General features: G+C 37.9%; 3 protein-coding genes across 3 annotated transcripts; 2 read left to right on the forward strand and 1 right to left on the reverse strand.

Annotated features, from left to right (window-relative positions):
• Positions 1 to 2,345: 2,345 nt before the first annotated feature.
• Positions 2,346 to 6,522, forward strand: LOC114737609 (uncharacterized). The gene is made up of 6 exons (XM_028925562.1): positions 2,346 to 2,948; positions 5,143 to 5,343; positions 5,424 to 6,037; positions 6,128 to 6,209; positions 6,288 to 6,344; positions 6,451 to 6,522. Exons 1-6 carry the CDS (start codon positions 2,358 to 2,360, stop codon positions 6,520 to 6,522), a joined length of 1,617 nt encoding a protein of 538 aa, XP_028781395.1. The 5' UTR covers positions 2,346 to 2,357.
• LOC114737603 (uncharacterized) lies at positions 6,418 to 7,353 on the forward strand. Its single transcript, XM_028925551.1, has 3 exons — positions 6,418 to 6,695; positions 6,883 to 6,992; positions 7,082 to 7,353. The coding sequence occupies exons 1-3, from the start codon at positions 6,522 to 6,524 to the stop codon at positions 7,296 to 7,298; spliced, it is 501 nt and encodes a 166-aa protein (XP_028781384.1). The 5' UTR covers positions 6,418 to 6,521; the 3' UTR covers positions 7,299 to 7,353.
• Positions 7,354 to 8,979: 1,626 nt separating this feature from the next.
• Positions 8,980 to 11,740, reverse strand: LOC114737610 (uncharacterized). Its single transcript, XM_028925563.1, has 3 exons — positions 11,472 to 11,740; positions 10,349 to 10,723; positions 8,980 to 10,228 (listed from the first exon to the last, which is right to left on the reverse strand). Exons 1-3 carry the CDS (start codon positions 11,561 to 11,563, stop codon positions 8,980 to 8,982), a joined length of 1,716 nt encoding a protein of 571 aa, XP_028781396.1. The 5' UTR covers positions 11,564 to 11,740.
• Positions 11,741 to 13,321: the final 1,581 nt, after the last annotated feature.

The following is a 13,321-nucleotide window of genomic DNA, read 5'->3' on the forward strand; positions in this document are numbered from 1 at the left end:
TATTTAATTTTTACATTTAGGACATGAAAAAGTAATATTTTTGTCACATTTACTTGAATGTTCATAGCTGAATAACTTGTCTCATTAAAACATTATTATTTAAAAAAACCAACCTATAATAAAGTTATTAAATTCTTATATCAAAGTTGTTAATACTAAAGTGTTTTAACGCATGTTAATACTAAATTTTTTAGTGTAAGCAATTCAAAACTTCATTGTAGAAAACTAAAAACTAATCATATTAAATCTACTAATCATGTGCTTGAGAAAAAAATGGAACTTATTTTTTTTAATAACTCCAATTAGAACTGTTCTGTAAGAATTAACAATCTTAGAATGGGAAATTGAATAATAATAGTGTTAAATTTACAAGTCATTGACATAAAAGAAATAGGAATATATATTATTATTATTATTATTATTATTATTATTATTATTATTATTATTATTATTATTATTCAGTCAACAATTCTGTAGACAACTATCGTATAATGTTGGCAAAAAAAGGCAACTGTCGTATAATATTAATTGAGATATAAGAAATTAACAGCTAACTATGTGAAATTTACTTATTAATTTGTATAAAAGGGGAAAATTTTTTGTCAATAACTCTCATGAAATTTACTTATTTAGCTTGGCACTTTAGTTTGTTAATATTCATGACTGCAATCCTACCAATTTAAGTCTAACATAAAGCATATTGTACATACGCGCACACATATTTTTAGGAAAATTACTGTAGAGTCCCACAGAAGACAATTTACTACCAGAAGGTCCCATGAAATCAGAAAATGTATATGAGGTCCCAAGGGACCTTATAGCAAAAAATTTGAAACTTGCAATTACTTTCTTGCCCTTTTGATTAGAGAAAGTAACCGAAGCACACTCAAAATCGTTTCGGTTTTCATCTTCGCGAAATCGGCCGCGCGCTCACACTCCGTCGCCCGCTCACACTCCGCCGCCGTGTCGTTGGTGCTTTATCCTTGTGTGCTCCGACAGGTTCAATCTCCGGCGAGGTCTGTTAGTTTCTGGTTGGTACATTGTCGGTCGCAGCTCCGCATTCGGTCACTCTCTGGTCCGACGCCTTCAATCCCCTGCGAGGTCCATCGGTCTTGGGTCTGCACGCCATCAGTCTCTCGTCCGCAGTCCGTCGGTCTCTCGTCCGCCCGCCGTCGCCGTCTTCTCCGACGCATTGAATGGTTTCAATCTCCAGCACGGTCCGGCCGACTCTGCTCAGCACTCCATCCCTCTCTGGTCCGCACTCGGTTGCCGTCTGCTCCGACGCCGTGAACTCTCTGGTACAGTCCGGTGGTCTCTCTACTAACGCCTCAATCTCCAGACAACTAGTCTCTCTCGATTAGAATATTTGACAATTTCAAGCTTCTTGGTCATATTTTGAAAAATGTTTGGTTTGGAATGTTTGAACATTTGAATTGTTGATTGTTCGTAAAAGCTGCTCGATGACCTGAAGTGGTTTGGAATGTTCGGTTGTTTCGTGTGTTTATATATGGAACCAGTGATAACCGTGACTTGTATTTTCACTGTGATATTAGAAATGTGAAGTATGTTGATATTACAATGATCTGACATGCGAATCAAAGTTAGGGGCAAAAGTTGAGGCTGGTTGGTACTAAGTTATATTAGAGATCAGTTTGAAGAACACTGGTTAAAATTGTCAAAAATTTGATTTGGTAGAGCTTTTTAAATGCAGCAATCAGTTATTGTTAATATTGCTGAATTAAAAGGGAGAACTTTATGTAATTGATTTGTTCGGCAATAAAATAATAAAGGTTTTGTTTGGCTTTTTATGGTGGGCTCCATGGTGGAATGTTAATTTGGCCATAAGGTCAGAAAGGGAATTGCTTGTTGGATATAGCACCTATTGGCTCTATACTATAACCAATGAAGGGAAATTCATTCTGGTGGATTGATTTGTGATCCATATTATTTACTGCCGTTCATTGCTTTCTGTCATCCAAAGGGATATATTTTGATTTTGTTGATTAGTGAATAATTTGGTGGTGTTGAAGATACTTACTATTTTAAAATATATGTTGATGACAGTATTTTTTTTCCTTTTTGCAGTCGAACAAAATGACTAAAAAGAGTAAGAGTAAAGATGGACAAAGGGCTAGGAATTTCTCCGGATACATATTATTCACTGAAGAGTTTTATGAGCAGAACAAGAAGAAGTTTAAGTCTTTTGAAGAGGGCACTAACTCTGTGAAAAAGGCTTGGGGGAACTTAACAGAAGAGGAGAAAGAACAATATGGTGAAAGGGCTAAAGAAATGAGAGTCCCACCAAAAGGAAGAATTATATTGTTCCCTTTCACACACACTGTGCTCCGGGACAATTTATGGAAGTCTGCAAGCAATTAAAGAAAAGTAAAGATAAGATGGAAAGACTGAAAAGAATTGGTTTTGATAAATTGGTTGACATATGCTGCTCACAGATCTATAGAGATTTTTGTGGTGAATTGATCCGTGTGTTTGACCCTGTAAGTAGGCAAATTTCAATTCGAGGGAAGACGCATTTAGTGGGGCCCGAAGATGTAAATGAATTGATGGGTCTACCATTTAAGGGGGAAGATATTAAAATAAATGTGGAGAATGAAGATGAAACGTTCAAGAAATTAAGGAGTGACTACGGGAAAGTGCCATACAAAACAATAGGAACATGGTTGATTGAAGGAAAAGAGGAAGAAAAGTTTGAATTCCTTTTTGTTATGTATGCACTAGGAGTCCTCTTGTGTCCTGGCTCTAGTGTATGGGTGAGTGATAAAGTGTTGAAAGTCATGGTGGTGACAAAGGATAGTTTAGGACACTATGATTGGAGCAGCTTAGTTTTGAAAGAATTCTGCAACTCAATTGCAGAGTTCAAGAAAGGAAAGAAGAAAGGAAAAGCTGATGGGACAAAAAATGTGGGAGGTTGCATGTACTTCCTAATGGTAAGTGTGGGTATGATTCATTTACTTTGATGTTAGTTTATTGTCAATGTGCTGTGTAGGTTGTGATTGGTTGCTCTGTATGTTGTTATTTACTACTCTGTTGTCAATTGGAGAAATGTACGCTGTCAACTGCTTATGTATAGGTTGTGATTTGCTGGTGTCAAGGTTGTTATAGTACTGTGTGTAGGTTGTTAATGGATTGTGTTGGTTTGTCACCTGGTTATGTATAGGTTGTAATTGCCTTCTGTTCGTGTTGTCATTCGGTTTATCGTGGGTTGTCAATGGCTGCTGTGCATGTTGTGAATGACACAAATGTAGGTTGTGATTAGCTGATGTGTAGGTTGTGACTGTATGGTGTGCATGTTGTCATTTGGTTTAGCGTGGGTTGTTAGTGGCTGCTACTCAGGTCAATGGCCTGTGTTGGTTTGTCACCTGGTTATGTATAGGTTGTAATTGCAGTCTGTTCGTGTTGTCATTCTGTGAGTATGGGTTGTCACTGGATGCTGTACATGTTGTGAATGGCGCAAATGTATGTTGTGACAGGGTTATGTGTAGGTTGTGATTGGTCACTGTGTATGTTGTTATTTACTACTCTATGTCGTCAGTTGGAGAAATGTACGCTGTGAACTGGTTATGGATATGTTGTGACTGGATGGTGTGGAGGTTGTTATTGTCCTGTGTTCAGGTTGTCATTAGGATGTGTTGGTTTGTCACCTGGTTATGTATAGGTTGTAATTGCAGTCTGTTCGTGTTGTCATTCTGTTGAGTATGGGTTGTCACTGGATGCTGTACATGTTGTGAATGGCGCAAATGTATGTTGTGACAGGCTTATGTGTAGGTTGTGATTGGACAGTGTGTATGTTGTTATTTACTACTCTATGTCGTCAGTTGGGAAAATGTACGCTGTGAACTGGTTATGTATATGTTGTGAGTGGATGGTGTGGAGGTTGTTATTGTCCTGTGTGCAGGTTGTCATTGGGCTGTGTTGGTTTGTCACCTGGTTATGTATAGGTTGTAATTGCAGTCTGTTCGTGTTGTCATTCTGTTGAGTATGGGTTGTCACTGGATGCTGTACATGTTGTGAATGGCGCAAATGTATGTTGTGACAGGGTTATGTGTAGGTTGTGATTGGTCACTGTGTATGTTGTTATTTACTACTCTATGTCGTCAGTTGGAGAAATGTACGCTGTGAACTGGTTATGTATATGTTGTGACTGGATGGTGTGGAGGTTGTTATTGTCCTGTGTGCAGGTTGTCATTGGATGTGTTGGTTTGTCACCTGGTTATGTATAGGTTGTAATTGCAGTCTGTTCGTGTTGTCATTCTGTTGAGTATGGGTTGTCACTGGATGCTGTACATGTTGTGAATGGCGCAAATGTATGTTGTGACAGGGTTATGTGTAGGTTGTGATTGGTCACTGTGTATGTTGTTATTTACTACTCTATGTCGTCAGTTGGAGAAATGTACGCTGTGAACTGGTTATGGATATGTTGTGACTGGCTGGTGTGGAGGTTGTTATTTCCTGTGTTCAGGTTGTCATTAGGATGTGTTGGTTTGTCACCTGGTTATGTATAGGTTGTAATTGCAGTCTGTTCGTGTTGTCATTCTGTTGAGTATGGGTTGTCACTGGATGCTGTACATGTTGTGAATGGCGCAAATGTATGTTGTGACAGGCTTATGTGTAGGTTGTGATTGGACACTGTGTATGTTGTTATTTACTACTCTATGTCGTCAGTTGGGAAATGTACGCTGTGAACTGGTTATGTATATGTTGTGACTGGATGGTGTGGAGGTTGTTATTGTCCTGTGTGCAGGTTGTCATTGGGCTGTGTTGGTTTGTCACCTGGTTATGTATAGGTTGTAATTGCAGTCTGTTCGTGTTGTCATTCTGTTGAGTATGGGTTGTCACTGGATGCTGTACATGTTGTGAATGGCGCAAATGTATGTTGTGACAGGGTTATGTGTAGGTTGTGATTGGTCACTGTGTATGTTGTTATTTACTACTCTATGTCGTCAGTGTGTACGGTGAACTGTGGATATGTTGTGACACCTGTGTATTGTTGTGTATGGTGGGCAGTCTGTGTAGTTGTTGTTGTCACTTTGTGCTGTTATGCACTGTGGCCACTGTTTGGATGATGTTGTTGTATATCTATGAGTTGTTGTATATCTAAGTTATCATTAACTTCACATGCAGATTTATTGCCTACAACACTTTCCTCTCGGAAAAGAAAAGGCGGCAAAAAATGAAAATGCCATTACTTATTGGGATGAGGAAAAAGTGAAGGCAAGAGTGAAATCAGAAAAGAATAGCGACAGAGGCATACTGCATGGCGTTCCGAGTGTCGGTGGGGCTTCAACAAGTGCATCCAACACAGGAATAAAGCTAACCCACCCTGTAAGTAAATCATGTGAAGCTTATTTTGGTGCTGTGTAGAATTTGGAGTAATGATAACTTTCATTACTGTTGTTTTGCAGGAAATCAAGAGAACGTATGAAAGGTTGATGACCATGGTTGAAGGGTTGGTGTCGACAATTGGAGAAGAGTTGGTTTCCCTGCAGTTGAGGTTGACGGATGAGATTGACAAGGAAGATGTGGTGGAAGCAGTAAGTAGCGAAGATGACAAAGAGAAGGCAACTGAAGATGAAGAAACCGGTGAAGAAGGTAAAGGAAGCCCAAAAGATTCAATTCTGTCACAAGAGGAACAACAGAGTGAACCAGAAGGAGATGATAAAGAAGAGGGCAAAAGTGCTTCGCGTGAAGAAGAGAGTCAATCTCAACCTGAGGAGAAAGGAGAAGGGAGTCACTCTGGATCAGAGGATGATGGAGAAGAAAAAACACAAGACAAGTCTAGTGATGCAGCAGCAGAAGAGGATAAGGGTGTAGGCGATGAAATGGAGGAAAAGGATGAAATGGACCAGCAAGCACAAGGGCAAATGGATGTAAGAAGATCAACACGGGTGAGAAGCCGTGCAATCAAATCTCCCTGGTTAGAGGAGGTGAAAAAAGGCCGTGGCAAGAGAAAAGCTGACGAGAAAGAGGAATTATTCCAGATGTGCACGAGAAGATGTGATCAAGATGAAGGTGCCAAGTAAGTGTTGGGACTGATTGTAATTGGGACAACTGATTGACAACAATTTTACACATACAACCCTTGTGCTCATTGTTCCTTTTGCTGCAGGTACATTGTAGAGATGTATGGGTACTTCTTGACACGTGCTGAGCTTTGCTGCCTACAAGACAGGAAATGGATGAACGACAGGGTAAGACAGTTGTTTATATAGATAGAGAACTGCGAATGTCATTATGATCATGACTAACTGTTTGTATGTGTGATATAGTTCATGTCTATGGTGGCGAGAACCTTGGTGGGAGATGAAAAAGAGAACCACGGTCGTGTCAGTAGGCACATTTTTTCACCCGAGTTAATGCAAACAATGGCCGCTAATCCTCTTAGGTGGAGCCTGGAAAAACATGAACATGAAATCTTACCGGAGCACATAGGATATAACATTGGAGACTGTGACTTCATATTTGGCCCCACCCTTTTCAATTACCATTGGTTCTGTTACGTGATGGATGTAAGAACCATGCGTTTCTATGCCCTTGACTCGTTGGTGGACAATTTGACGATGTTGAGATTACAAAGAGAGGAAGAAGAAGCAATGAAAACAGGGAAGAAACCACAAAGGAAGCAAGGGAAGAAGAGAGGACAGATAGATCCTAAGCAATTCATGGCGAGAGGGATTGTATGCACAACTTTACATTCATTCTATAACTTGTTAATGCGTTATGGTTGCTTGTCTGCTTAACTGTCCTGGTTGTTAATGCCTGCTGATTACTTGTCATTGGCTACAGCGAAGGTTGTTAATGCTTCCTGATAACTTGTCATTCACAACTGTCAAACTTGTTTCTTCTGTTTGTCCCTTTTTGCAGAGAGATTGTTTCTGCCAAGTGCTTCGTGTGCTGAAGCCATCACTGTTTGCGGAGGAGGACAAGATTGACGAGGAAGTCACATGGGCAAAAGTTCATGTGCAATCTGACACGTGAGTTATTTTTCAGCACAACAAGTACTTGTGTCTCAACTTTTGGGAGCTAATGTTCATTCACTAAAGTACTTGTTTTTCCTTTGTAGGGACTCTTGTGGGGTGCATGTGTTGAGCTGGTTACAAACATGGGACGGCACTGAGTATGGTGATGACGGCTACACAATGCCTAAGTACTCCCCTGAAGAAATCCATGACTTGAAGGTTGGATGCTTGTGGTGGCTCGTGACTCATCGGAACAACCTGCATGGCGATGAAGTGCTGTCTTTGCTGCGAGGAAACCCCCAAAGCAAGAGGAAGAAATAAATGACAAGCATATATTGTATTTACATTTATTTATTTGACAGCATAGTGACATCTGAACGTCAAGTTCACATTTTATTCTTTTCTTTGAGCATGTATGAATCCTGGATGTTAAGATATGTTAATGTGTTTTGATATCCTTTACTGGTTATCAAGTTTTTGTAAAGGCATTCATGTGTTTTCATCATGGCCACAAATGCAGACTGAATAAGACTGGATAAACAAATGGTAACCACGGTGACATGATAGGCATATATCAGAGTCCTCTCTGCCACATCTGTTTACAACCTCAACAGGGGTTGTTCACAACCTCAAAAGGGATTGTTGACAACCCGAACAGAATTGGTTAACAACTCACTCGGGGTATAACACAGCTGTTAACTTAATTATATTATGAGCACATATAACGACCTTAATAGCAAAAATTGAGAGCATTTTAAAGTCATTAACAGCTTTAAAAGAACCAAATCATATTACAGCAGATTTTTATTCCAGCAATTCATTTACAACCTCAACAGGGATTGTTGACAACCCGAACAGAATTGGTTAACAACCTTCGCATTGCCCCTGACAACTGACGCTGGGGATACCACAACCTCCACATGAGATCTAATTCTAACCAAATCATATCATATTATGACTTTAACACAGCTCGAATGTCTTAAGAAATCACTGAACACTGGAAGTAGGAGAAATTGTCACTTTATATCAGTAACATAATTGAGACTGCTAATGACAACCTGCATGGCGTCTGATAACAAGTCCATTACAACCTATTCACCAGTACATCAAAAATACAGAAATGATGTTATATCAGATTACAACCAGGTGTCATTTACCACTTGATATATATATGTACAACATAACTACACCAAATTTACAACCTATTCAAAAAAGCATACGTGTTGCATGTGTGGATAATGACGGACAACTTGAGGTGTGGTTATGACATTTACAAAAAAAATGCTGTCACAAGCATTCACAAAACGAAATATCAGCAAGCTACCAGCAAAGCTCAACTTGGATTGGGGTTCTGGCAAGTCTTCACAGTGTGGCCTGGCTCATGGCATCTTTCACAGTGGTAAAGTTTTTTACTTTGAAATTGAGATTCAATCCTTCTTTTCTTTGGCCTCCCTGAGGGTCTTTTAGTGATTGGTGGCTGTAAAAATGTTCCCGTCATCATCTGCGTAACGGTGAGAGTTTCGGGACGAGGACAATCATGTGTCGCAATTGGCCTCATACTACTTGCATATATCTTCTCTTGGGCTGACAGCTTATAGCAATCATCTACAAATTCATAAACACTACCATGAAGTAGCTTTATCGCTGCACAGGCATGAACACAAGGTACTCCGCTCATTTGCCATGCTAAACAAGTGCATTTCTGAGCTGTGAGATCAACAGTGACACAAATTATTCCAGTAGGAGATGTAGTATCAACTTGAACTCGGTTATCTCCATAATATACAGTATGCATATTCTCCGCTCTTACTACTTTTTCTTGCAACTTGGACTCAATATTTGGCCCAACGCCATTTGTCCAATTTTCCATTGCCATTTTGCTTGCAACCATCTTCTTGGCTAATTTCTCCATATGCTCATGTATGAGAACTGACACATTGTGCTTCCTCTCCTTCAAAATCCAGGCATTAAACGACTCCGCAACATTAGTGGTGATGTTATCTCATCGCTTAAACGGGAATTTGCTTAAAGCCCACCGATCTACATCTCCTTGAGTGTCAACCCAATCAGCTAATTGTGGACAGAATGATCTAAGTTTCCCCATTGCAGCAACATATTCATCCTCAATCCTTGCATAGGCGATTCCATCCAGCATTTTCAATGCAACGTCCTTTGAAGTACCTGAAACTCGTCCCCTGCCTCGGTTAATTTTTAAATAATGTGCACTAAAATTTTCTTTCACATGCCTATAACAAAAAGCATGTCTCTCGCCACCAAATATTGTTCGCACAGCACCTATAATGGCATTATTCCGATCTGAAACTATCGTTGTCTCCACTGATCTTGTGATGTCTTTGATGTTCTGGAGAAACCAAGCCCAATCATCATATGTCTCCCCACTAACTATAGCATATGCTAATGGAAATAGTTCATTGTCTGCATCATATGCATTAGCTGAAATCAATGTCCCCCTGTAAGGACCACTTAGATGACAGCCGTCTATATAAAGTATATGTCGACACCCTTCTAAAAATCCATTAATTGAGCATCCATAAGCAATGAACACCCTCTGAAATCTGTTACTATCCAACCCTTCCCATCGAGCACTTGTGTTTGGATCAGTTTCAATGAGCCTTTCACAAATCCAGGGAATCGCCATGTATGAATCCTGTGCACGACCATGTATTTCCCTCAACGCTCTTTCTCTACCCCTGTATGCTTGACTATAATTCAGTCGCACCCCATATTCTCTATACAGATCTCTTCTAAGTTCATTAGCATTCTTGTCTATATTACACCTCAAAGAATCTATCATGATTGATGATGTTAAGTTTGACCCTCTAGAGTGAGATACAACCAAGCTGTCCTGTGCATAATGCACATGCTCACTTCTTAAGGTTCTAATTATTAACAACTCAGAATCTTGTCTTTGTCCCATTGAGTATGCACCCATATACCACGGGCATCCCTTCGCCATACACTTCACAATGATCTTTTGTTGATTGTTCTTCACAAACTTGTATGAAAACTTCACAGCAATACTGTACCTATACAGTGCTTGCCTAAGAGCCACTGCATTAGGAAAAATCTGTCCTTCTCCGATAAGCAAACCCTTCCACTTTGTTGAATTCATTTCCGGAATTGGGGTTGGCATCATTTCTGAACCACATGGCAACAATAGTGGGTCTTCACTAACCACATTAGGTGGAGACATGGACAATGTATCTGAACCTCCGAACAAGTCTTCCATCCTACATAACAGAACAGGTCAAGGGGTCGTTAATGACAACCTTCGATCACTATAATAACAACTTATGCACAACAGTTGACAATAGCTAATATTACTTCGAAATTTAAATAACACAACTTACACATGTTGCTCTTCTATTACAACATCCCTTGTTAGTTGTGAATTTTGATCTCCATTTTCTCCTATATATACATGACCACTATCGCCATTGAAGTTAATCAAATGTTCTACTCCTTCATCATCTACAAGGTCCACAAATGTACACTCATCAAAGGTTACTGTGAATTTCATAACCATTCCATTACTTTCTTTTCCCACAATTGATGCCACCATTGTTCTAAATTCTCCATATGATGTCCCTTCCTTTATCATTCTTGTTCTCACACCACCTCCAACATACTGCGTTTCACCTTCTACACCATTAATAAATTGTCCTCCTATATGGAGGTAGCAAAACAATTGCTTTGCACTGGAAGTTGCCATCCTGGATATCAACCTGCCACAATCACTTGTTAATAACAACTCATACAGTTATGTTAACAACCTTCGATGTACCCATTAACAACACATTTAACCATCGCATTTAAGGGGTTACAATAATAAATATCTGTCATTTTCCACTCATTTCCATCAGCAACACAGCATCATTGCCCAAAAAACAGAGCATCATTCACCGAAAAATAGAGCATTGCTTTCTAACCATAGCCACACATAGTAAAACCACACCTAACATGATTAAAACCACATATGACTAAAATGAGCCTCCCTTGATATTTCTAGAGAGCTGAATCACATGCTTAATACCAACGTATAAACACCCAATCAACTTTTCAGACCAGCATTAAAGCTGCGACTGGTTGTTAATAACAAGTCATACAGTTATGTTAACAACCTTCGATGTACCCATTAACAACACATTTAACCATCGCATTTGAGGGGTTACAATAATAAATATCTGTTATTTTCCACTCATCTTCATCAGCAACACAGCATCAGTGACCGAAAAACAGAGCATTCACCGAAAAACAGAGCATGCTTTCTAACCCTAGCCACACATAGTAAAACCACACCTAACATGATTAAAACCACATATGACTAAAATGAGCCTCCCTTAATATTTCTAGTGAGTTGAATCACATCTTTAATACCCATATATCAACACACAATCAACTTTTCAGACCAACATTAAACTTGACATTGGTTGTGTACAGAAGAAGAGAAATGTTGTTAATGATGAGATGTACCAAGAAGATGAAGAAATAATGTCGCTTGCCTGCGATGGAGTACCAGCGCATAACTCCCTTCTTTCTTTCAGAAGCTTCTCTTCCTTGTGCATGCATAACAAACAACCGCACTAAATGAAGCCAATCAGCGTCTCTCCCTCTTTTCTTTCCTTTATCAATGACTGAGGGCAAGTACGTAATATCACAACTCAAATTATTTACCCAGAGGTCCCTGGGGACTTATGAGGAATTTGGGGATTTCATGGGACCTTCTGGTAGTAAATTGTCTTCTGTGGGACTCTACAGTAATTTTCCCATATTTTTATGTATCTAATTCAAAGCCTATGAAAAGTAATCTCCTCAATTTCTCATCTCTAATATTCTTTCCTGCTCTTATAAAGTTGATTTTACTCCATTAGTTTTATTTTCTATTTTTCCAGCCTTTAATTATTTGTGTTTAGAGAAGTTAAGACTCTTGTTTACTTCTTTATTTGGTGCAACATATATAACAAAATCCTAACGATGATTGTTCTTTATCTGTTACTAGTTTTAATAAAGATTGAGGTATACTTTTAGTACTTTAACTCTATATGGAGCTTCAATTTGATAACTTAACTTTAAAAAACATATTTTAGTCTTTTAATCATAAAATCGGTAACAAAAAAAATAATTATATTGAGATCTTAAATGCTGATACAACATTCACAAATACTAATATATATTAAATTTAATTTTTAAAATAACCATGCTCGTTATAAAATAATATCTTTTAGGATTAATAATTTTATAGTTAAAAGACCCAAAAAATGTACTCCTCTGATTCTAAATATAAGACCCTTGTACAGTGTGTATAAGGGTCTTATATTTAGGATCAAAAGAGTACTTTTTTGACATTGAGGAGCCAAACTAAAATCTTATATAAAATTAAAGAACTAGATGTATAATTTAGGCATATAATAAATTATATTTTCTTCTATCCTTAACATAAGATCTAATTTGCAGTTCAAACAAGTTGTACAAAAATTTCAGCAAAATGTCCCATGCATGAAAACATCCTAACAACCTGATAACAAAAAATCTTTTAGAAACGTTTAAAGAAAAGAAATTTTAGAAAATTGTAATGACATTTTCATACCTTTTTTCTATATTCTCTTTTTCAGCCGTGGAGTTTAAATTTATGCTTCAGTGTCTCTGGATTCCATATTCAAACCTATAGGGCAGGGGTTTTAAAATAATAATAATAAAAAATTATGCGGACCAAATGATCAACTTCTTTATTTTTTTTTTAAAATACCATTGAGGTGGTTACTGGTTAGGGTATCATTAATTGCATCACTACAATAATACCTTTTCTTCCATTCTAACGCGCAAAAAGAGTTCAATAGAAACTGTTAATTTAATAAATGATCTTATAATTGGTGATTATTTAATGAAAATATTCCTAAATTGAAACGAAGGTACTCCTCTAGTCCTATTTATAGGATAGAGAAAGAAGACATTTTTTTATCCTATTTATAAAGCATTGAGAGAAATTTTTTGTATGGATGTACAATTTTATCCCTCATTTATTATTGTGTTAATTTTGTTTACATGAGGGGTAATCTATATTAAATAGGTATAAAGTTAGAAAGTTATTAAATTTTAAATGAGAGTTAATGAAGTTTAAGGTTTTACTTAATCTGCGTGAAATATGCTGCAAGTACCTTATAAATCAGACCAGAGATGTAATATATACCTAATTGAAAGGAATCTTTGTGTCGTGAGTTTTAGGTTAAAAAATTATCTTAGATATTATATTTGCTTCAATGTATTTTCGGTTTAACAAAAAAGAAGACGAAAGGTATATAAATATTGAGCTTCTACAAATTGAA

This window comes from Neltuma alba, unplaced genomic scaffold (genome assembly GCF_004799145.2).
Source record: "Neltuma alba isolate B1F8T4 unplaced genomic scaffold, ASM479914v2 tig00013470_pilon, whole genome shotgun sequence".
Lineage (NCBI taxonomy): Eukaryota > Viridiplantae > Streptophyta > Magnoliopsida > Fabales > Fabaceae > Neltuma > Neltuma alba.

Coding starts and splice junctions, on each gene's coding strand:
- LOC114737603 (XM_028925551.1), top strand. CDS start 6,522: ATGGATGTAAGAACCATGCGTTTCTATGCCCTTGACTCGTTGGTGGAC. Junction 6,696..6,882: donor AATTCATGGCGAGAGGGATT/GTATGCACAACT, acceptor CCCTTTTTGCAG/AGAGATTGTTTCTGCCAAGT. Junction 6,993..7,081: donor GTTCATGTGCAATCTGACAC/GTGAGTTATTTT, acceptor TTTCCTTTGTAG/GGACTCTTGTGGGGTGCATG.
- LOC114737609 (XM_028925562.1), top strand. CDS start 2,358: ATGGAAGTCTGCAAGCAATTAAAGAAAAGTAAAGATAAGATGGAAAGA. Junction 2,949..5,142: donor GTTGCATGTACTTCCTAATG/GTAAGTGTGGGT, acceptor CTTCACATGCAG/ATTTATTGCCTACAACACTT. Junction 6,210..6,287: donor GGAAATGGATGAACGACAGG/GTAAGACAGTTG, acceptor TGTGTGATATAG/TTCATGTCTATGGTGGCGAG.
- LOC114737610 (XM_028925563.1), bottom strand. CDS start 11,563: ATGCACAAGGAAGAGAAGCTTCTGAAAGAAAGAAGGGAGTTATGCGCT. Junction 10,724..11,471: donor ATTATTTCTTCATCTTCTTG/GTACATCTCATC, acceptor TGATTGTGGCAG/GTTGATATCCAGGATGGCAA. Junction 10,229..10,348: donor GTAATAGAAGAGCAACATGT/GTAAGTTGTGTT, acceptor TCTGTTATGTAG/GATGGAAGACTTGTTCGGAG.